The following is a 23,358-nucleotide window of genomic DNA, read 5'->3' as shown; positions in this document are numbered from 1 at the left end:
AGTTTGTCAACTTTTTGTTATCAAACAACAAAGCCTTAATTATTTTGTGGAGAACTATGCTGAAAACCAGGGAACATGCAAACAAACACACAGGCAGCATAATCTGCTGAACAGTGATCCCTTAGGAAGGCAGCTGAACCATCCTCCCTTAAGCCTTTGAATAAAATCACTGTATGCTTCTATGCTCCTGCTGGATGGGTCATCTTCATGTTTTGAAAATGGATTGTGCCATTGCAAAACAGAACTATATTTTTAGACTAGTAAAATTTTCAAATAATGAAGGCATGCACAAGTACTTTTAATAAATGAGTTTTTCTGATATTATGGACCTTCTGCAATCAGACTCACTCTTTAACTTATGGGCAATGTACAGTGCCAAATCTGTATGTGTTATATATACTGGATACCTGTATTTTTAGTTTCATAAGACAGCATTTGTTCCCACAGAAGGCATTGGATTGGTCAATCATTTTTAGTTTCATAAGACAGCATTTGTTCCCACAGAAGGCATTGGATTAGGAGGCACCCTGAAGTTAGTGCCACTGTTTTCTGCATGGCTGTGCATGGTTCACTTTTAACAAGGGAGGAACTGAAATTAGACCAGTTCAGAGAAAATGGGATCCACCCAAAAATGGATGGGAGTTCCCAGTCTCCAAGGATCTTGGCATGTATGTGGAAAGAATCATTACCATTTTGAATCATTACCACTGTGAATTCTCACCTGGCATGTTCAGCACCCTGGAGGTTGTTCCAGATTGGGCAGAAGTGAACCACATCTCCATACCAAGTTCTAGCAAGGGACATTGAGAAAGGGCTTTGGGATGACCCATGGAAGGAGACAGCTTTGCCTTCCCCACTGCAGGATTGCTAAAATCAGCAGATTTTCCACATGATGCCTTCCCCACGCATGATGCTGCCACTGGCGCCAGGGAGGGGGAGCAGCATGAGGGGCAGGTCAGCTCTGAGATGGCTTCTGTGACCACTGGTCTATAATTTTCACTTGGGACTGCAGGGAATTACAGCCTTGGACTTTATTTATTAGAGAATTAAATCAAAGCCAGGCCTAGATAATTGCTTACAGCAAACTGACTTCTCTACGTGATACAATAGCCGTCAGCTACCAGTGGGCAAAATCATAAATACAGGGTGCATATGCACACAGGGTGTGCTCATGAAATCCTCTGCTCACGATAGCTACTTTTTCCCTCACATGGCAATTCACTTCAGAGGGAATTTTGGGGAAAATATTTTTTGCAGAATCACAGAATTTCAGGGACTAATCTCTCTGCTTTTCTCCTTTTTCTTCAACTCTGGGTCACTGTTACCTATGGGACACTGGACAAAGAGTGGAGAGTAGCAAAAGCAGGGGTCATGCAACACACCAGTAATCAGATCCTGGATGCATCAGCAAGAAGTAACCAATGAGCTTTAGTACCTTTCAGATGCCTTTGAGAACCTTGCCTGCCTCTGGGATTTGACTCAGGCTTTGTATGTAGTTATTTTGGCTGAACCAGTTTCTTGGTCAGTCATGTCTGGACTGTGTTTTATCTTAATCTGGTAAAGATTGCTTTATTTACAAAATTAAGTAAATAATGAAGACTGGATTTTCAGGTAAACTTAACTTGGTTTATGCAAAGCAACAGCCAGATTTTCGGGTGCAGAAGAAATTTTCTATTTGTGATGACCAACGGGCACAAGTTGTTTAAAATCTCGAACATCTATGGTCTGCAAATTTTACACTGAATGTAGCTGAACATTATAGGGGGGGTAAGGATTGTATTAGGTTTGATACTACCCTTGGACTTCAGAATACTTGATAGATCATCTTACAGTTTCTTATCCAGTTCTTTGATGTTGTGCAGGTTAGAGGGTTTTGGTTTGTCTGTCTGTTTGTTTGTTTTTCCTGTTCCTGATATATTTGGTTTTGGTATTTATTCTGGTGGTGAGGCTACTTTACACCATTATGACTTTTCTAGCATTACAACAGACTTTGGCTTGCAAAGATCTGTCCAACACAGAATATGTGTATATATGTATAACCATGCTGCAGAGGTTAGCTCTGTTAGCATGTGAACCCCAGAGGGTTTGTCGCCTTTGAAACATCAAATGCACAGTGCATCAGCTGCCCACTGTGCACACATGCAGTTCTGCCTGAGAAATCACAGTGAGAAATAGTGTCACTGCATCTTATTGGAGACAATCACCCTGATATTTCCCATCAAAGAAATGTGGATTTACCAAAGTGACACAAAATGAAATAGCAGGCTCTTATTATGCAATGCACATTGTCTTGTTTATTAGCTACATAGGGGTGGTCATTTAAGATGAACCTGGTTTGCTAAATACAATCATAGCATGGAAAGGTGTGGTGTGCTCTGGAAGAGCTGAGGAAAATCTAGTTGGCTCCAGTGGTGGTGCTACAAGGATGAGCCATTCCCACACACACCCTGGTGTGCCATGGCTCACTGTCCCATGCACTGACCCCCCTGTGCACGGGGAGCTGGTGCACACTGTCCTGCTGCTGCTGCCACAAAACCACACAGCGATGCTGCAACAGCAGAGCATTGCACAGTGTTCAAGCCACTGCAGAATTAAAGAGCTGATGGAAGAGTTATACAGGGCAACTAATCCTCATGTATCTGTGTTTGCTTATGTTTTGAGTCTGCCTTCTGGTCTTTGAAGGGGAAAGAGACACTCCCAATGTATGTGGCAATTTCAGTTCCAAATTCAACTATATGTGGCCATACTTCTGCTCAGGGAGAAATCTAAAAAAAAAAAAAAATCTTCATTTGCCCTCTCCTGCTTTTCATATGTATTCATTTATCCATTTCTGAGTGATTCATCCAAGGCAGAGTAAGTTTATAGACTTGTGAACTCAGATTTAAAGCATGATTAAATCGATCAAATAAAAGATAAACCACAGTATAGTAAAACAGGAATTATCTTGGCTTCAGATCTTCTTAGCAGCTGTTCTGCACAGGTATTGAGCCATGTACACACCTACTCAGGTTCACAAGAAAGCTTTTCATAGATGTCAAACTTTTTCTTTAAAAGGATAGAAAAAAGGCAAAATGTTATTAACAAAATTATCTTTCATTTAGTTACTCCAGCATTAAAATGATTGTAAAACAGATTAATGTTTTCAGAAATATTATTTAACTTGCAATTTCTAATTATTGTTAAATGAAAGCTCTGTAAAACTTCATTAACAATTATCATTGATGATTTTCTATTTGAGATTAGCTTTGACTGAATTCCTTTCAACTTGCAATTTTGACTGTGCTTGCCTGAGATGAATATTTTTAATAAGAAAAAACACCCATCTGAATGGCTGATCTGAGTGCCAGTAACATGTGGGTTATAGTCTTATTAAAAAAGTTGAAGACATTGCTCAACTTGATTTTTCTTACACTTTTGTTTTGAATTTTTATACAGACTTAGCTGGTTGTAGGCCAGTTATTTGAATAATTACTTTTCAATAACAGTATTGAGTAACAAAGCTCAGCTTGTGCATGGCAGTTCTGTGCATTCCAGAGTGGCTGCACGAGCATTTCACAGGTGACACAAGAGTTTTCACAGCTATAAGGAACAAGAAAGAAGAAAGTCTGTCCGGAATGGCACACAGGACATTGTTTTGGGGCAGAACCAGCACAGTGGCTGCAATAGCATTTCCATGGCAATATAATTCCATGTGGTATTTTTTACTTTACCTTGTCTGGTAGTTTGTCTGACATGAGCTGTCATGGTATACACAGGATACACAGGACTGATGGAGTAATTCATACCTGTGGCACGGTTTCAGGGAGAGCAGCACTAAAATCAATGGGTTTTGGGCATTCTTAATTGTAGCTGTGGGACATAAAGCAAAAAATATTTTGCCACTTTGTGCCAGCTTTTCCATGGTTGAAAGTGCTATGGTAGTGGAAAACAAAAGGACATGGAATTTTGATTTAGAAGGAATCAACTTGAATAAGGAAATGTTTGTGTCTGTGATTACTAGCTGGAAAGAAGAAAACATAAAACAATGAGCTTGATAAAATGATTATAGCAGAAATGCAGTATTTTAGTACTGGATAAGAGCCAGGAAAAGTAATGACAAAAACAGAGCTTTTTCCATTTCCAAATAGTCAGCAAGAATTTGTTTGCAATTTCCTTCTTAGGGCACTTCATGAGATATGTTGACAGTAAGATTGTCATATTTTTTATACTGTCAGAACATGTAGTCCCCATGTGAAACACATAACATGTCTCTGCTGGAGAAGACACTGAATTTCCATTTCTGCAGCTGATGATTTCTTCTGAGCTTGCAGATGCTTGCATGAGAAACAGATGCTGAGGTGGAATAATGATTAATTAGATAACTAATAAGATTGAGTTCACTTTCCTGCCTGGGCCCAGGTTTTTGAGAGAAAGGTGCAGGCTAAAGGGTGAAATTTCCTTCTCCAATCCAAACCCCCAAGAGCTGCTCAGATCAAGCATCCTTGACACATTGCTGCAAAGTTATATACCCAGAAAAGGGCTGGGGACTGTTTCCTCAACAGGCACAAAAGTAAAAGAAGTTATAAATAGCCCAGAGAGAGTCTCTCCACCTTGAAAGGGAGAAATGGAGTGCTACTATATCAGATTCAAAAGTCCTACCATTATTCCAAACTCTCCCAGAGAATTTTACTTGAGCATGGCTTAGCGAGAAGCCAGTGTAGAAGAGCTTCTTCCCCTGAGTTTTGCGCACAATAAAACCTTTTTACCTTCTAGGCACAGTTTGGAATGTGTGAGCCCCCTCTGCAGTGTTGAAAGCCTGATCCAGCTTGCAGCTGCAAGTGTGTGTCTGCAGGGAGTGTGGGACAGGCTGGGTGCCAGCAGGGGCTGGGGGCTGACAAGCAAGGTTGGGCATCTGGTGAGTACCAAAACCAGCTACTCTTACAGAGGGGTTTTGGAGAGAAAGGGGCAGGAAGGAACTGTGCAATCATGTCACAGTGCATGTAACTTTATTTAGCATGACTTGATCAAGACAGTATTTCCTTTTAAATAGTGCTCTGAAGGGGAAATGTTTGGGGTGAAGAAGTGGCTGGGCAGAAAGAAGAGATGAGAGTGGGATAGGGATTAGTGTTAAGATGATATTCACCTTCCTTCTGAGCTGTAGGAAGTTCAGGATGTGATGAGGAGGAGCTCCCAATAAATATTACTCTTCCTTTTTTTTTTTCCCTTTCCTTTTATTTACTTTTTTTTTTTTTTTTTATGTCTGATATATGGATTCCCTCTTTAGTCTGTGAGCCAAAGACCTGGGTTGGTTCTTGGTGTTTGCCTAGAGCCTCAAAACAAGGTTCAATAAAGTCACATGCTGACTGAATAATTGCCTAGAATTAGAATCCAAGAGGTACCTCAAACATTCATTAGAATATAACCAATGCAGTCATTTCACTAGTGGTATGTCAGCTGATATATGGTGGGTGGAAGTCATATTCGTGGTTTTGCATCGTGGCAAGCAGACAAGGGAGCTGGCAGCTCCAGGCAATCCAGGCAGGTTTGGGATCTAGTTTCGGTGTCTGTAACTCCCCTCACAGCACAAAATGCAGGAGGCCAGCCAAAACAAACTGCATTTCTGTCCCAGCACATGGGAGAATCTCCTGACTGGGACAGGAGAAGGTGCAGGGCTGAAGAGTGGTAGGGTTGCAGGTGTGTTAGTATAGTATACAGGATTTGGAATCAAGTGGAGACAGGTCTCCTGCATGTGGATATGACTCAATGTGGAATTAGAAGCCACTAATGCCACTGATGCTGATACTGGTGTTTGCTGATGCAAGTGTTGCAGTTACAGGCTCAAGCAGGGCATTTTTGGTTTTAATAACTGACACTGCAGAAACTGAACACTTTTCTCTCCAAGTGTGCCTTATTTTCCTAACATTGCTGTTGTTTGAGTAAAACATTAATTTCCATATTTCAAATATGGAGCAGTGCTCAGAGAAATGGGGGACCAGAATCCCAGTGGGGATTTAGGGAATGAGGAGGGTGACCATCTGAATCCCTGCTGTGAGGTACAAGCACTGTAATGGGGCAGGCAGTGTGCCTGTCTTCAGGGCTCTGCAACAACTGCTTAAGCATTGGAAGAATAGAGGAATTGTGTGTGAAGCTTGCACCAAAATCTGGTTTTCCTGCATAGAAACATAAAACAGAATAACTGCTTGCAATATACCAATTCACTATGTTTTGAGGGGGGCTGTCAAGTAGCATTGTAGAGTGTTTCCACTTCACATGTAAAGCTGGCAGATTTTTCCTGGTGCAGGGGAATCTTTGGTGGAAATTTTGAAGGAAACAATTTCTGCCAGGATTACCTCACAGAGTTTTACCTTACATATGTATTTCTTTTGGATTATTCATCTCATTTCCTTTCAGTATGTGAATCCACAGGAGTTTATAGCTTTATGCACTCTAACTCAGTGGATTAATCTCAATGGACCAGTTGAGTAACAAATTTTTGCAATGCAGGCAAAAATTATATAGAGTTCATGTAGTGGTTGTGGACTTACAGTTCAGGCAGCTCATATTCAGATACTGTGCACTGCAAAGTTAATAGAATCAAGTTCTCCCTCTTTTTCATTCCCTGCAATTACCATGCATACATGAGAGCTTTTCTCACACAGACCCCCCAGAGCCCTGGTGCTCTGGTGCTTTCAGTAGCCCTTGGGATGGCTCTCACAACAAGATGTAGGGAGTGGGGCCAACAGAGAAGTGCACACTTGAGTGAATAATCTCTGAGGCCTCTGCAAAGTCATCTGACACCCCCTGAGGCTGAACATTTCCTCTGCACTGGGTTTTAAAGAAAGCCCGAGGCTTTGTTTCTTTAAGCAGTTGAGCTGCTCTAACAGCCTGCTGACTCTGAAAGAGATTCTTTTATCCCCCATCCCCTTAATTTGTGGCTGCCCTCCCCGAACTTATTTGGCTCATTACCCAAGAAGATAGCCACCTGCTTTCTTTTTCCTAATTATTGTTTCTCTGGGCTAACAGGTCTGTACACTGATGGAGCTGGAAGATGGCACCAGGGGTGAGATGGGTGGTGAGGAGCAGAGAAAGGAATGTACAAATGGACTCCTTGGCAGGGAGAACCTGGGAAGCAGCCCAGGTGCTGTTTGAGGTGCAGCTTGTCTGCCTCTGAAGGAGCAGCCACTTCCCCAGCATGGATGCAAACTCTTGGCAGACTCCAGGGTGAGTCAGCCATGGACCTTAACCGAACAGGCAACTTAATACCACAGGAAAGACAAGAAGATTTTTTTTTTTCCCTGGCCTTTATCTCCTGAGCCAACTAGCTGTGGGGATGGAGAAGAACCAGGCCAACACAAGGAAGCATACAAGAAAAGCAACGAGATCCAATGCTGACTCCATGAAGCCTGAAAATACATTCCACCTGTAGCTTCCTTCATTCTTGGTTCTGAAGGGAGACCTACAACAGAATTTTAAAATATAAGCCTAAAACTGGAAACCTAATTGTGTAGACTCTAAAAATTGCAAACACATTTTAAACACTTCACAGAAAAAAGAAATTTCTCCCTACAAACTTCCAAGTGCCAAAGGTGCTGTCAGAACATTGCTTCACCCCTTGTGCTGCCCCACAGGTACAAATCATGGGGCTGGCTGATTGAGTAAGGGCTGAAGAATGAAATCTGTGGCAGAGCATCTGTTCCCACCCAGGCTGGCCAGGAGCTTTGCTAAGGGGAAAAGTCTACAGCAATACAGTCTTTCTTTTGTCAGCAGATTGCTCCATATATTGGGAGCATTACCTTTTCAATGAAGTTTATCTCTATGTGCAATTAATTAATCAATGTTCAAAGAAGAGCCTTTGATGATGCAGAAAGCTGACTTTGCTAATTAAAGTGGCTTTAATTGCAGAGCAGATGTGTGGTGAAGCTGGGGAGTCAGCTCTGCCTTTCTGAGCAGAGTAGGCCAGGGTGGGCATCCCCTTAGCATGGCTGGGTTGGGATCTTGGTTGGTGCAGGTTTGTCTGCCACCAGCTTTAGAGGAAAATAGCCTTATTTTTTGTCTCCTAATCTGATGAATGCACCAGGTGGAGGGTGAAGCTGTGGGTGGATCTTGGGCTTGCTGCTATCAGTTGTGCAGTGTTAACTGGGCACAATTTTCTGAAGATATTTTTACAGGTGCAAGTCCACCCTAAAGGCACATGTGTACATGACTCTTCCCCGGCACACCATGACAGGGTGGAAGAATTTCTCCAGCCAGAAACAGAAGGTCTCTAATCCATGTATCATGTTTAGAGCAGATTGACACCAGCTACTATTTTAAATGTTGGTGTTGCAACAAAAAGGTTTTTGTCTGTGTCTCGTAGGACTGACAAGTGTGTGTAACCCTTCATAAACTGCTCTTGTCAACAGTTTCATTATTAAAAACAGGCAGTCATATATTGTGAGTCAATATCTTTCATCTTCTTCCTCATCCATATCACAAATTAGAAGTTACTTAAAAAGAGTTTATTAAAAAGTAGCACTGGTTTCTTATCTCAATTGCCTTCTGATTACACTTTGACCTATACTGCTTTCCTAAATGAACACAGTGATTGCCTTTTGGAGAGCTGAGATCTTAAATAGATGAAACACTGTATTTACAAGAGAAACAGCCAGCTAACTGGCTTCTACCTTGTAAATAGTCTAGCAGGTCCCAGGAACTTTCTCTAATTACCATCACTTCCCCCCAGTACTATGTGCCTGGTCTCAGAGCATTTATATCTTTTCATCCCAGCAGCAGTGACAGTGTGGCTTCTTATCCCCTGTCCAAGGGAACCCAGCCACTTAAGGTCTTCCCACATGTCCTCAGGTGGGAGCTGCATAGGAGGGAAATGCTTGATTATGACTGACTGGTCCTCAAAAGGCCAGAAATTATGCCAGGATTAAGCCAGAGTTAAGGGGTTCAGGGAAGACCTGGCATGGAAGAAACTGGTGGGACACTCTGGTGATTTTGTTATCGCCTTTGCCCTCTGGGGACCATAATTACACACATTGGAGTTGCACACAGTCTGCTGTGCCAGCGTGGTGCTGAACCACAAGACCTGGGCTGCCATATCACCCAAAAGTTCTTCTAATTCACGGGGGCTGTCCAAGCAGGGGACACCTGGAAGGCTTCTGCTCCTGCTTAGGTGTCCCCAAGGCCAGAGATGATTTCCCTGCTGGGCTCAGAGTGCCTGGGGAGGTACTAAGCAGATGCTAATGCCAGGGGTGTGCTTGGTCTCAGCCCACCTCAGAAACATGTTGTGCATGTCTCAGGCTGCTGCAGTGGGTGCAGAGCTGAGGGGGAGCCTGCAGGCTGCAGTGCCTGTGCTGAATGCAGCCCTGAGCTCGGCCGTGTGCACTGAGGGCCAGAGGGACACAAGTGCCCCAGCAGAGGCTGCTCTGGGATGTGGAGGTCTCCCCTCCTCCTGCCTGTGTCAGCCAGAAGGGAGGCCCGTTCCTGGCTGTGGTGTCAGGAGGAGCATGGCACTGTGTGTGGTGCTGAACGGGGTGACACGGGTGAGGCCGCGGGAGCAGAAACCTGTGCTGGCACTACCCCGGCTGAACCAGCACCGTCCCCTGGGCCTGCCGCAGTGCAGGGGACCAGGGAGTGCAGGCAGCCCCTTGAAGAGGGGGTGGCACAGTTGTCACCCCGAAAAAGGTGCCCCTTGAAGAGGGGGTGCCAGTTTTGTACCAGGAAGGAAAAAAGGGCCACCTCCTGGGACCCTTTGGCTGCTGGAGCATCTGTTATAGGGAGCATGTCTGTCCTGTCCTCATTCCTGCTGAGGGCTCAAAAGAGGCCGGTGGAGCTGAGAGGGGCGATGATGATGGGGGTGTCAGGGGAGGTGAGGATGGGTGTTGTGTCCGATGTGGTCTCCTCAGCCTCACTCTCCACGTCCTCCAAGTCCTCGCTGACGGAGGGGATAATCTGCACCACCTTCTCCTGAAAGTGCACTTGCTTGCGAGGGGCTGGCACGGCTGCTGGTTGGACAGGAGCTTCTGGGGCTGAGCTGCTGTCCTTGCTGCCCTTCAGGATGCTCTTCATATGGCCCAGAAGCGAGCAGTGCTGCTCCCTCTGGGCCCCATGGAATGTGTAGGTCTGCTCAGTGTCACCAATGATGGTTGGGGCTGCCTCGGTGGTTGAAGGGTCCACGTACTGACCTGCCTGGGGATGCATGTCTTTGTGCCCTGGGCTCTTCCTCCTCTTGCTCAGCAGGAAGTAGGCCAGGGCAGTGAGCACCAGCATGGAGCCTGGGGACAAGACTATGTTGGCTGAGAGCTCTGGCAAGTGGGAACGCCTTGCCAAGCAGTGCTTGGTCTGGCTAGCCCAGTGCCACAGGCCACCAGCCCAGCTCCCTGCACATCCCCACCCCCACCCCTTGATGGACCATGCTCCTCTTCCATTGGCACTACTCCCCACCCAAGCTTCTCACCAGGGATGGTGACATGCCAGACGAGGACGGGGTGCAGGAAGCAAGCCACTGAGAGCAGCGTGTACCCCAGGAATTTCTGGAAGCTCCCTGGGCATCTAGCTCTCTTCCAGAAGGCCTGTGCCAGGAATTCAGGCTTGTGACTGGGGAGAGAAAGAGAGGTCCTTGTAGCAGGAGGCACCAACCCTATGCCAAACAGACTTGGTCCTAACCATGACTCTTCTAAATGTGCAGATCCTCACTGTAGTTTGTCAGGAGATGGGTGTGCTTTTCAGGGAATATAAGCAAAGCCTGAACATCTCCTGTTGGGAGAAGAGCATTTGCCAGAGGCCAATATCTCAGCACCTCACTAATCGTCTACGTTAGGAGTAAGGTGTTGCCTCTAAGCTGTGAGGACTTTTGAGTTTCTGCTAGAAGACAGCAGCAGTGCTCAGCCTCTGAAAAGGACATAAGGATTGTTGACATTTTAACTTTTTAACTTCCATGCTGTCTCTGAAGGGAGCTGAAACTCACCCTAGGGATCTGACTCTTCCTCTAACCCTGGTACCTTGTGCCTGCACACTGTGCTAAGCAGATGCTGAAGACCAGGGCTTGTGCTGATGCTCAGGAGATTAGGGCACAAGCCTGGGTTAAAACACAGGTTTAAACAGCTGTGCACCTCCCCCCATCTGGGTGCACTTGCCTTGGCATTAGGGGAAGGACCTTTGTTCTGGCACTTGCAGCTCCCCCAGATCTGGTGTTGCCTGTAAGGGGCAAGGTGCCTTTGGGAGGTCCCACCGTGGCTGGAGAGTAGTGGGCAGGGTCTACTCACGTGAAGCACATCTCCAGGAACAAACTGATAAAGAAGAAGCCTTCGCAGACAGAAACTGCAACCCCTGAAAAACTGAAAGGTGGAGCTGTCAGGGGAGCAGAGCTGTGTTTGAGTATGGTCTGCAGGTGGGCAGAAAGGGCACATCAGGCCAGAATTTACTATCCAATTCTCAACACAGTCTGTATGCTGGGGTCTGAACACCCTCTGCTCAGCTGGTTTGTGGAAAACTCACAGCCCTTCTGCCCCTAGGAAATCAACTTGCAGCCAGTGGTGCCTCTGGTCTGCTTGAGTCTGCAGTAGCATTTCTTTTCCTAACAGAAATAGCTTGTTTTTTTGAAAACTCAGTATGGAGATCTGAAATATCCAAAGCCTTGGACACTGTTCCCTGATGCTGTTGAAGTCTAGTCTGGTGCTACATACGGTGGAGGGGTTGACCTTGTCACCCCTGCCAGCTCCGATTTCAAGGGCAGAAATACTCACAGCAGATAGAAAGCCAGGCTTTTAAATTGTCCTCGCTGCAGAGTTTCTATGCCCACACCGATCAGCACTAGAAAGAGAAGGTAGGAAAGATGCTGACTGCAGGGTTCATTCCCAGTTCCCTTGGGTTAGTTCCCAGGGTTCATTCCCAGTTCCCTTGGGTTAGTTCCCAGTTAGTTCCCAGGATAAATGTCCCCATTTCCCCAGGGGCTAGCAAGGCAGCTTCTTCCATGCAGGGCAGCATGTTAGGACTGCCAGCACTAGTGATTCATGCTGACACACCCACCCAGAAGAGTCAGAGCTCAGTGACATAGAGTCCTGAAACTCATCCCAGCTGCGCCCCTATTATGGCAGCCTTACCACTGTGTGGGCTGGGGAAAGGTGCTCTGGGAATATCAGCTGGCCTTGGACAGCTGGGGGAGGTGAGCAGCGGTGTCCTGTGACCGTTCCACTCTCTGCCATACTGCCACATCTCAGCTGCCACAGGGCCCACTGCCCCATCCTTCTCTGCCCAGGTCCCCCCAGTGCCTGCCAGCCCCACTCCCTTGCCCTCCCTGCTTGCCCAGTCCTGCTGCACCAACACGTGGCTGCAGAGCAGGGAACTGTGCCAGCTGCCTTCACGAAGGGCTGTAGCCATAGCATCAGGAGCCTTTGCTAGCCAAACAGAAAAACATATAATGGGAGCAGGCAGATTAAAAACAGGGAATGAACGCTCTCTCAGTGCCTCAGCTAATACAGAACACCAGGGAGTCAGTTTTAGGGGGATTAAGAGTATTAGCAAGGCTAAAATCTGTGATGGATTGGCCAATAGCTTCAGGGGATGGAAAATTTTCTTAAACATCCTTCAGTTCCCTTCAAGATTATTTTTGAAAGGGAGCAGAAATGTAATGCCTCACATCAGCTGTAGCAAGTTGGTCAGTACATGCAGTGTGCCCAGGTTTCATAGCCAGAGCACCGCCTTGGCCAAGCTCCTGTCTGAACCTGATGCCTCCACCCCACAGCAAGCAGACCCCACCCATCCACTGGTGCTCAGGAGTTCACCACTGGTCCTGTCCCATGCATACTGGCCAAGGTTTGAGGTGCAGGTTGGATCCATTTCTCGGAGCTGTGGTTTGCCCCATCTGGAGAAAGGTAGTGGCCTCCCAAACAAGGCCATTGAGTGTCCATCGAGACTGCAGCTTAGGTCAATGCCAAGGTGGGATTTCCATGTGGGCTGAAAGAAATCCCTCTGTGTTTTCCCTGTGTCTCCTGCAGATGCTGGCCCCTGTCAGCCAAGGGAACTTTTAGGGCCCATGTGCCACCCTTCCACACTGTTTTTACAGCCCTGAGCAGAGCACAGGGAAATCAGTCTCATCAGAGGGCTGTGAAGCCACAAGAGCTGTGTAATCCTACATGCAAAGTACTGTCTTTTACTATCTTGTGACTAAGGATCATTCTTTATAATCTTTCCTACAATGTGGACTTCATTAATTCCCATTCATTCATTCATTCATTCAGTCCCTGTGGATGAATGCAGAATTCTACAGCTTGGCTGTCAGCTCAAGCCTCTGCTCTGGATAGGGAGACTTTTTCCTTTGCACAGCTTCTGCTTTATCCACAAAGCTGTTTGGATGAAGAATCTGCAAGAAGAAAAAAGCTGTTTCGAGGTGTTTGTTTGGACTAGTCACTGCCTTGATTTGGATCTTATCCAAACCATGTGGCTAAAGGCACATGATTAGGAATTAAATGGTTGAAAGCATGAGAATTAAGAAATAAGTAGGAACTCCTTCCTAGAAGCAAAAATCACAAGGCCTAGAATCACTGAACTAGAGATGCTGCAAACACTGCAGCAAATCACAGGGCTGTTTGATGACTCTGCTAACTTGTCATAAGACCAGTTAGCCATTTTCTGATACAAAGAAGCCCTGTAGCCTCACCATTGCAGAGAGCCATTACACTCCAGGATCTGGGGGAAGGGAAGGTTTATATTATGTGGGTAACTTGTATTTACTAGCAGCATAAGTAGCTGGCCAGGCCTTCTCAAAATCAATTAGTGAGGCTGATGCACTCTCCATTTCATAGGGTTTTTTCAAACAAAACCCATGGGAATTTCTTCTGCATGGTTTCCATTTCATTCAAAAGCCTCACACACCTCATCAGGCACTAAATGCTGCATCAAGCTGATTTCTTACTCCATTGAAATACACAGAGGAATAAAACACAGGCACATTGCAGTGTTCATGAGCCTTTTGGGAAAGTCAGGTGATACTGGGAATGCACCAGACCTATGGAAAAGCACACTGAGTTGTAGTGCAGCTCTCTATGCTCTGTGATGCTAAGCAGACAGATAACTGCAGTGCTCATTTAAAGAAAAATTAAAGAAAGATGTGCAGATGCTGCAAAACGATGAAAAGAAAACATGCAGGAGAGAAATATGATATTCCATGAACACATTTCTACATTGTAAACTACTTTCAATTTGTTGGTTTAGCATTAGTTTATTCATGGCAATAAGCTCATGTTTTCTCCCAGGAAGGTCTCTATGAGTTTCCTTGGAGTTTTAAATGAGACTATGGCCAGTATGAGGCTCATGAGGGCCTAAAGGGATGGGGATGAAGAAATGATCTGCATTTTCTGATTAAAACTTTGTCCCATCTCCCAGTTTTGCAGTATCATCACAACATGCACTTATCTACTGGGAGTTTGTATAAACTCAGAGACACAGATCTCTCTGCCTGTTATCAGTATCAGTCCTTTAAAGCACATTCCAGAACCTTCATCACCCCACCTGTGTCCTTGGGAACCTGTGCACACTTCAGCTGACCTGTGTGCTTTCTACTTTGTCCTTGGCTTGAGCAAAGTGCCTCTTTGTGACTGTCTGCAGCTCATAAAGGAAATACCAAGGTAGGAGGGCCTGCTGTGACTTACTCTGCAGTGTCTGACTGAAATCCCTGGGGTTCTGAAACAGGAACCACAGGCACCACCTCAAGTCACCTCTCACCAGGAACCTCTGGTTCACCCCTCCAGCCTTTAAACAAATCAGACCCTTTGATCTCTGCTTTACTGATGGGGAAACTGAGGCAGAGAGTGCTGCCTGTTCTGTCCCATAGCAGCTAGTCAGCAGCAGTGCCAGAGTCAACCCCTGAGCCCTCTGCTTTAGCTGATTCCCCAAGTCCCATCCGGAGATGCTCCCTGTGAAACGGTGCTCCCTGCTCCCGAGTGAGACACTGTATCTGACACCTGGCTCAAAACACCTGCAATTCATCTGAAACCAAGAACTTGGGTGTGTCACCAAACCCAGAACACCCTAGAAGCAGGTGAGAGGATGCAACTCCCCAGGTACCAGGTGGATGAATTGATGGTGTTTGTACTGCAGCTATAACCTGAACTGCTCTGAGCTGCTCCCTGACAGGCTGCTAGAGAGGCAGAGCAGAGCTTTTATAGTAATTATGCCATGATGGCTGGGACAGAACCTCTCCATCCTGCCTGGTGCAGGACATCTCACTGCACACTACAAGGAGCTCCTCCTTCATCTTCACATCCCACCGTGTAGCCCAGCAGTTTTGCACAGCCATGAGTATTTTGCTCTTCAGTCTCATTCACATTTTGCCTATGCCTATGTCTGTTTTAGAAGAATTATAGTTTAGCTTTCTTATTTTTAATTTTTTTTTTCTTTTGGAGTGCTTTAGCTTGCTCTCTGAATATTGGCCCTTCCTTTCTGATGTCTCACTGTACCTCCCACAGCATTTGGAAAGAACCTAGCCAGGCAACCATTGCTCTCTCACCCGGGTCCCAAAGTAAAGTGAGCAAGTTTTCTTGTCCCCCCCTCATAAGATGGGGCTGTGGCTGTAGCTGGCCAAAGGCAGGGAGGCAGCCTGGAGGTACTAGCACCCACTCGGTGCCTTTTAGCGCCGAAAACAGAGAGAATTTGCTCTTACCTGCTGCGGTGGAGATGCCCAGCAATCGGCAGGTGTACTCCAGGGCATTCCAAAATGCCTTGTGCTGCATGGTGAAGAGATGAAGGCTGCGGTACAGCCAGGCAGAAACTCCTGGGGTTTCAGAGCCCCCACCTCACACGTAGCTCAGCAGCTCCCAGGACCAGGCAAAGCCTCTTGTTCCCTGGACTGAGCGACCTTCCTGAAGGAAAGGGCAGTGCGTGCAGGACTGGCCACCTCCACAGGGCCTCCCAGGGGAGGGTGGTTGGAGAAGAGCTGCCACCCAGGGCAGCGGCCAGCGCCGCTTGCTGCTGCTCCTGTGGGGGCTGTGGAGACCCGGCCCTTTGCTGCTTGCTCCTTCTCGGCCGGGTGATTAATGATTGGTAAGGCAGGGGTGCGGCTTTGGGAGCATGGGTGCACGGCCTTCTCTGCTCCTGAGGTGGACGCTCTGGAAGCCCAAGCTGATTAAATGAATGTGAAGTCATTAGTGCTGTGCAGCTCCCGGCAGGTTAACCATTTGTGAGGATGACGATGTTTGCTCCTGGCAAGAGAGCAGCACGTTTCTGGAAGTCACGAGGGGCACCCCAGGCCCGCTGTCTCCTGCAGCTGAGCCTCCAGCTGCGGCTGCTGCTCAGCATCCAGGTTCTAACTAATATGGCTTGGGAAGTGTCTGTGCTGATGTGCAACCACAGGAACAAGATCAAACATATTCAGAGTGGTCCCACAGACGTAGGACAGCACAGCAAGGGAGATCTGATTTTCTTTCTTTCAGAACACCAGTGAAATGCGTTTTTGTTTTGTAGCCACCACAGCCATTTGAGCAGCACCAGGGTCTCACAAGTATAATGTATGGAATGAACTGCACAGGTACTCTGACCTCTTTGCCTTGGATTTGGTAGACAGCCTGGGAGTCCTTGGCTTGTCCCTGCAGGACACACTGCCTCAGGAGAGGGGCGGCCCTATGTATGTCTGGAGGACACGACAAGAAAGCAGTGGCTGTTCTGGACCCCAGCCCCACACTCCTTTGTGCTTGGGCAGGGTACATCTCGCTGGAGGTCACCATCGATCCCCGCCTGCTGCTACTCAGGGAAGAGGCGCTGTGGCAGCATGGCAGCCCTGCATGGCAGTCCCAGCAGGAGGGTCAGTGTGCACAGCACAGCCCCAGTGGGCAGCACAGACCTGTGGTGCCTGCAGGGCTGTGGGTTCACAGGTCAGTGAGCTCACCTTGTGCTGGACAGTCACTGCAGCCCCTGCCCCTTGCAGCGCTGGCTGGGAAGCTGCTGTGGGCAAGGGACTGGGTGAATCACACTCAACTCACACACAGCCCTGCAGGGAGGGAGCAACCAGCTGAACCTGTTGCCCTGTGATCCCTCCTCACCTGCTTGGCACCACAAAGCAGAGCCTGGCCAGCAAGTGTTGTACTGACTTGTTCTGGAAGTAGAGATGACTTGTGCCAAGGACAAAGTGACAGCTTCTCTTCCAGGATTCTTAGTCTGTATTTCAAACCGGTATTTTTCTACAGCAGCCAAATGCCTGAGCTTATGAAATGGATTCATGATTCCTGTAAATAACTGCTGATACTGGTTTTTTGAACATTCACAAGGTTGTGAGTGGCAGAGATTTTGCAGCAGGCAATCCTGACAAGGTTTGGGAAGAGTGCACATTTTCCATGTGAAAAATGGAAAGGCACACATGAAAAGGGTTTCCAGAGCATCCTGAGGGTCGATGCTGAATGGTGCAAACCCAACTCATGTCTTTGCTTTGTGGCACTGTCACATTTTGGGTGTTCCCATTTCCTCTTGTCCTCTTGCAGCACCTTGGGTATTTGATGGAGCTGTCTGTTTTTCCACAACTGGTGACTCAGAGGTGAGCCTTCCTTTCCAAAAGAGTGGAAATCAGAGGCAGCCAACAGGGAAGGCCACACAAAGGCTGAGGAAAAACCCAGCAGGAGTACCTGCTGCCCTGCCTACTATGGCTGGTCATTGCCTGGGTGATCCCCATGCTCTCTAATGGTGCTTTGCTGCAGGCTCCAGGAGCACTCTCTGCCTCCAGTAATCACCAAAACAGCTTAAAGGCCCTGGAGTTTATGGTATACAGATTCACAGAATATTCTGAGTTGGAAGGTATCCACAAAGGTCACTGAGTCCAACTCTTAAGTAAATGACCTATATGTGGATTGAGCCCACAACCTTAGTGTTACTAGCACCACGTTCTAACCAATTGAGCAAATCTCAGGGATTCCCAGGATGTACAGGTTGTGAAGGTTCTTTCAGGTTGTGCAAACAATCTGGATCCTCTTTTCCTTGCTGTCCTCTTCTTTTTTTAACATTGCTATATTGAAGTGAAGATATCTCTTTACAAATGTGAAAAGTAGAAAAATACTTTAAAAGAAAATAGAGGAAAAGAAGACATAAGAATCTTTCAGAAAGCCATGAGCTTAGGCTTGAAGAGATGCAGAAAACAGTGTAGCCCTGAGCTATGACCACCCAAGCTTCAGCAATGTCCAGCACTGCTCAAGGCAGCAACCTGCTGCCTCCTCCTCAAGTGGGAATGCCCTTAGCCAACATGGGCAGTGCAGCATGCTGGGCTCTTACTCTGGCATTCTTACTAAACTTCACTGAGCTCTCACCCAGAAAGTACATGACTTTGTCTAAGTGTCCTTGACAGCAATGTTTCCTTTCTGGAAAGCAACATGACCCAGGGTTTTAAATAAATGTAAATGTATGGGTGCCAGTGGTAGTGGTCATGAAGGAACAGAATCTATTTGGAAAAGGCAGGTTAATATATTAACAATTTAAAATTTCCATCTTGTCCCCATGTTCCTTTGGCTCTTTGGCTATAGCCCAGCCTCCATCCTCTGAGTGGGCCTGTATTAGACTTCCTGAGGGTCCTTGTCCCCCATGTGAGGAGACCATTAGTCTGGGGCAGCATAAGGCTTTCACTCACTCTTCCTGGTGTACTAGGTGTTTCTCTCACTCCAGTGCCAATCAGGGTAGCATGGAGTGAGCTTGTATCCTCAAATTTCATTTTTATCAACACCCATTTAGCAGCTTCTTCCCTTCATTTAAGATTTTTTTTGGCCAGTGCAAAAAAGCAACATCATATGAACTTGATTTTTCTTGGTAGAAGGGTCCCTTCTCCTTCTGCCTCTGTTCAAGTGGGGAGATGATAATCTTAATGAAAGCGTGTTTTAGTGAAGTGTTTAGGAATGAGTTTATGCAGTCAGAAGAGGACTGACAACTTCTGAACTTAGAGGGTTTAATAGCCTGTAACCAACATTGCAAAACCTATGCACCAGCACACGCTGTTCTGGGACACGTAACAGTGTTCCCCACAGCACATTAAACCACTACTCTTGCACAGGGGCCTACCATTTGCACTTTGGCTGCCAGCCAGGATTCACATTTACAGTCTGCTTCCCATGATGTATGGGCTGATTTGAGAGGATTTTATCTCAGGGTTATGGCTTCATGGTCGTGTTAGTCTCTGTCTTCATCTCTCCCTACTCACACTTTGCTCAAGTTAGTTTTGTGTGGCATGATCACCATGGCCACTTTTCTGTGACCAAGGTAGCATCTGGAATGGCTGCCCCAGTAAGGATGTAGCCCACCACCTCATGTTTGTCTCTGCAAAATGGTGGTGCTGCAAGATTGATGCAGATAGCGGAGATCCTGTCCTGGGGCAAAGGGTACCACAAACCATACTCTGGAAGAAACCTACAAGAACATGCTTAACTTAGCTTGGCCAAAGTATAAAAACAGTTCCCAAACTGCCTTAGACAGTGTTCTAGAAATTGGTTTCTGATATTTCACCTTTTGGTATTTCTTCTCTCCTAAGCCCTCAGCTATAACCACCGTGTCAGGTATCCTTGCTCAGCAGCCTTGGTCCCCTCTCTGAGCAGCAGCAGCTGAGGTGATCCCACCAGAGTGTCCAGCTAAGACAGACTGACACCAATGCTCTCCCTGGCCCACTAGAGGACAGGGAGCCAGGGAGAGCATCTGCCCAGAGCCTTTGCAGTGGTGCCAGGTGCCACCTCCCTGTGCCGTCCTTCCACCAGGTCACCTGCCACGGAGAGCAAATGGACTGTCATGACAGCAGGATGATGGCAGATGGACCCAGTCGATTGGAAGCACCAATGAACTGCAGCTGTGGGTTCACTGGGTACAAATGTCTCCTTGCAGTCAGCAAGAGTTTCACTCTGCCTTGTATCCCCAGAGGTTCACTGCTTTCCAAACCAGTCTGAATGTACTGACAGCATCCTGAGGTGAGCTTGGCAGACCTCCCTCCGCTCCTGAGCCAGGGAAAAACACGGCAGAGGCTGCCTGAAGTCACATAGCCGGCAGAGCTAAAGAGAAATTCTTAAATGTGCTGCCCCTTCTCTTGCTCTAGCAGAAAGGATGCCCTCTGCAGCGTCCAGAGGCGGGGCAGCGCCAGCCGCGCTGGGGATGCCCGGCAGGGGACAGCAGGACCCCACCGCGCACAGACCCGCGGCTCCTGCGCAGGGCAGGCTGCAGCCAGCCCCTGCGAGCTGCGCCTGAAAGGGCATCGTTAGGTTTTCCCGTTTGAACAAGAAAAGCATGAGAGCCACAATATGGATCTGAAGGCGACTGGGGAGAGCGCAGAGCTGCAGTGAACGCAAGCTGTGTTCCTTTATGCTCCGCGATCAAAGGAATCAGCACGCTGCCGAGCACTCGTCTGCTCCTCCGGGAATTTCCCAGCACAGCAGAAATGGCAAGGCTCAGCACTCCGCTGCCCCGATTGTCCCAGCCAGCCCCAGAAGGCTTTGGTAGTGCTGCAGGCTGGCCCAGCAGAGAGGTTTGTTGGGGGGGCTGGTGAGGAGCCTCTGTTCTCACAGCCCCTCCTGGAGACCCTCTCCCTGCCGACACAATTGGAGAGACACTGCATTTATCCCGGGGCCAGGTCTGGCGTTGGCTGGGGGCTGAGTTTCATCCAGGCATCCAGTGCTAGTGAAACTCAGGACACAAGGTGGTGTGAGATGATGTACGTATGATACCGGGGTAGGAGGCTGAGGTTGATACCTCTGTGGTAATCTTAAGCAGCAAATGGATGTAGAAGAAACCCATCTGCTGCACTTGTGGGGATCTCACCGACCTCTACAGCACCTGCCACTCTGACTTGCTGGTGATTTCTGCTTTCCTTGCAAAACCTGCAAGTCTCCTCACCCCAGCCCCTCGCTCAGGAAAGCGACCTCCCAGCATGTCAGCATGAACTTCTCTTTTCTTACTTGGTCACCTGTTTGACACCAGCTTTAGAGGTTTTCCAAAACTTGACTAATACCAGTTCCCTGTGGCAGCATGTGTGAGGGGCTCCTGGCTGGCCATCCCCCAGGAGTGGGGCACAGCTCTGTACAGCTGGGATCAATCCCCGTGCCAGTGCTGCTCTGCTCTCCAAGGGGGTGGGCTGAGCAGTGTGTGCTCGTGTCATTTTACAGTATTTGGCAGAGAGATGTGTGATCAGTATGTATACATACACAGGCAAGGGTATGTATATATGTGTTGAAAACATATGTGTTTTTCTTAAACTAAGCTGTAATAACAAGAACTAGCAAAATTACATTTATTTATTATGCATTTGATCTCCAGTTCCATAGCGGGGCTCACAGAGATTGGTGTCCAGCTCCCAGAACCACATGATTATGCAAAACTCTTAATGAAAACACATTTCTAGCTTAGCAAACTGCAGAGAAAAACTGCAGAAACAGACTCAAAATCCAGAGGAAAGAAAGCTCCCAAGTTAAATCTGTGTTTCCTATTATTAATAGTATTATTTCTAATTGTATGATTGAAATGCATGATCTTTGGGGGATTACAGTAAAACTAAACAAGAAATGTCACAGGGAACTAGGGAGAGGGGACTTCAGGAGCTGAAATCAAGGTCAAGGCAGTAATTCCAAATCTAAGCCCCAAGGCAAGAAATACCTTCCATTTCAGCACTTCTCAGCTGCCTGTGAAGTTTCTTTGCTGCCAGCAGTGTGCCTGGCTAGGAGCAATGAGGCAGGAGTGGGGCTGGGAGCTGCAAAAATGAAGGCAGCAGAGGCCTGACAGGGATAGGAGTGCTCCCCCAAATTAACAAGGGGCAGGAGATGCCAGCCAGAGTGATGTTTGAGCCTTCTGTCCAGGGAGCTGCCAGGGAGCTCCTCAGGGTTGTGCCTGGTGAACAGGGGGCTGCTCCATGTTGCAGGCACAAGCCCTCTCCAGTGGGACTGTCTCCACTCCACTGGGAGGCAACACAGCTAGGGAGCTGGTTGGCAGCTCCTCTGACAAGGAGGGGATGAGGGGGGAGCCTCAGCCTGTTGGGGTTGCTGTGATATGCCCAGGGCAAAGGGAGCACAGCTCAGTGCTGGCCTTGGCAGTGGGGACTTGGGGGCTTTGTCCCTCTTCCTTAGGAATCTCTGATCTTTGTGAGACTGATTCTGGCTCTCAGTGGATGAATGGAGATCTCAACTTGCATGTAAAGAGGGAAGGGAAATGTGAAGGGAGTTACTTATGTGATCTTAAGGCATGGCTACACCCTGCACAAGTCCCTGCATGTCCTCTATGCCTGCTGCCCCTCAGGTCTCGTTCCTTCTTACAGGCTCTGTCAGACTCACTGTGAACTGCTCCCTTGCAATAACTGTGGGAACTCCAGACGTGTTCAAAGATGACGTGTCACAAAGGCCATGTTCCCCCCATGTACAGGAACCCCTACCATGAGTCAGTCAGCTGCAGAACCTGGGAGAGGTTCATCATGCTGAAATTGGCATCAGTGCCTCTCAATGGACTATCACACTAAAAATAGATCCATCTCCTTTTTTCCATGACTGGGCTGAAGTCTAAATCATTCACAGATTCTGAGTTTGAGGGAAGTCCTTTAGCAGGTAAGTATGTTGGTTAGCATTGTCTAAGAGGCAGCTAGAAGTGATCAGTAAGGAGCACACAGGCAGGCAGGGCAGATGGAAAAGGTTGTGCTTAGGATCACTTACTGCAATATGGGCATGGCTAGGGATCTGGATGTGAAGGCCATGGATTTCACCTCACATGAATCTAGTAAGCACACATCCACTTTTCCCACTGACACTGAAAAATTCCTTACTCCACAAGAAGTCCCATAGGACTGAAGTAATCAAATAGGGAGGTAATTGAAGATTGAAAGACCATTGCTGCCTTTACTAATATCAATGTGTTGTTTGTAGCAGTGGACCATAGTAGAAGAAGCCCCACAGCACAGGTCACAAAAAAAACAGAGTCCAGGGGGCACCAAAACTAACTACATAGCAGCAGTGCAGAGGCAAAAAAAATATTCATGAGATAGGCCAGAGTAGCCTCAGCCTATTTGTATGGAGCTGAAGAAGAGATGAAATCAATCACACATTTTCTGTCTGAATTTGCCACTCAGCTGCTGCTGGGACCCTTGAATAAAGACTGTAGCTTGCTCCCAAAGCCAGGCAATTCCTTCCTCAGTAGCTGTCAGTGGATATGAGCTTTGGGCTGTCACAGTAGGTGTTTGAACTGCTAGCTAGGCTGCTCTAAGGTTCATCTCCCCTCTTCCGATTTCTCCATCCCTTCAACTTCCACTCTACAAAAAAAGTTTCTATTATCTGCCATCACCCTGGGAGACAACAACTTGCAGCAGCAGTGCAGGAGACACATGCAGATGTGAGAGGGTGTTCAGAAGGGGTTTCTTTACCTGGAGCAGTGTGACATGTTACAGTGTTCTGTATGTGCTGGCTGACTCTC

General features: G+C 47.3%; 1 protein-coding gene across 1 annotated transcript; it reads right to left on the bottom strand.

The window, feature by feature from the left end:
- Nucleotides 1-9,780: 9,780 nt before the first annotated feature.
- On the bottom strand, nt 9,781-15,695 carry TMEM72 (transmembrane protein 72). Its single transcript, XM_021540084.3, has 5 exons — nt 15,626-15,695; nt 11,712-11,778; nt 11,232-11,303; nt 10,424-10,563; nt 9,781-10,241 (listed from the first exon to the last, which is right to left on the bottom strand). Exons 1-5 carry the CDS (start codon nt 15,693-15,695, stop codon nt 9,781-9,783), a joined length of 810 nt encoding a protein of 269 aa, XP_021395759.2.
- Between the last annotated feature and the right edge of the window lie 7,663 nt (nt 15,696-23,358).

The sequence above is a fragment of the Lonchura striata genome, chromosome 7 (genome assembly GCF_046129695.1).
Source record: "Lonchura striata isolate bLonStr1 chromosome 7, bLonStr1.mat, whole genome shotgun sequence".
NCBI lineage: Eukaryota > Metazoa > Chordata > Aves > Passeriformes > Estrildidae > Lonchura > Lonchura striata.
The sequence above is the reverse complement of the archived record's forward strand: the minus strand, read 5'-3'. Positions and strand labels throughout refer to the sequence as shown.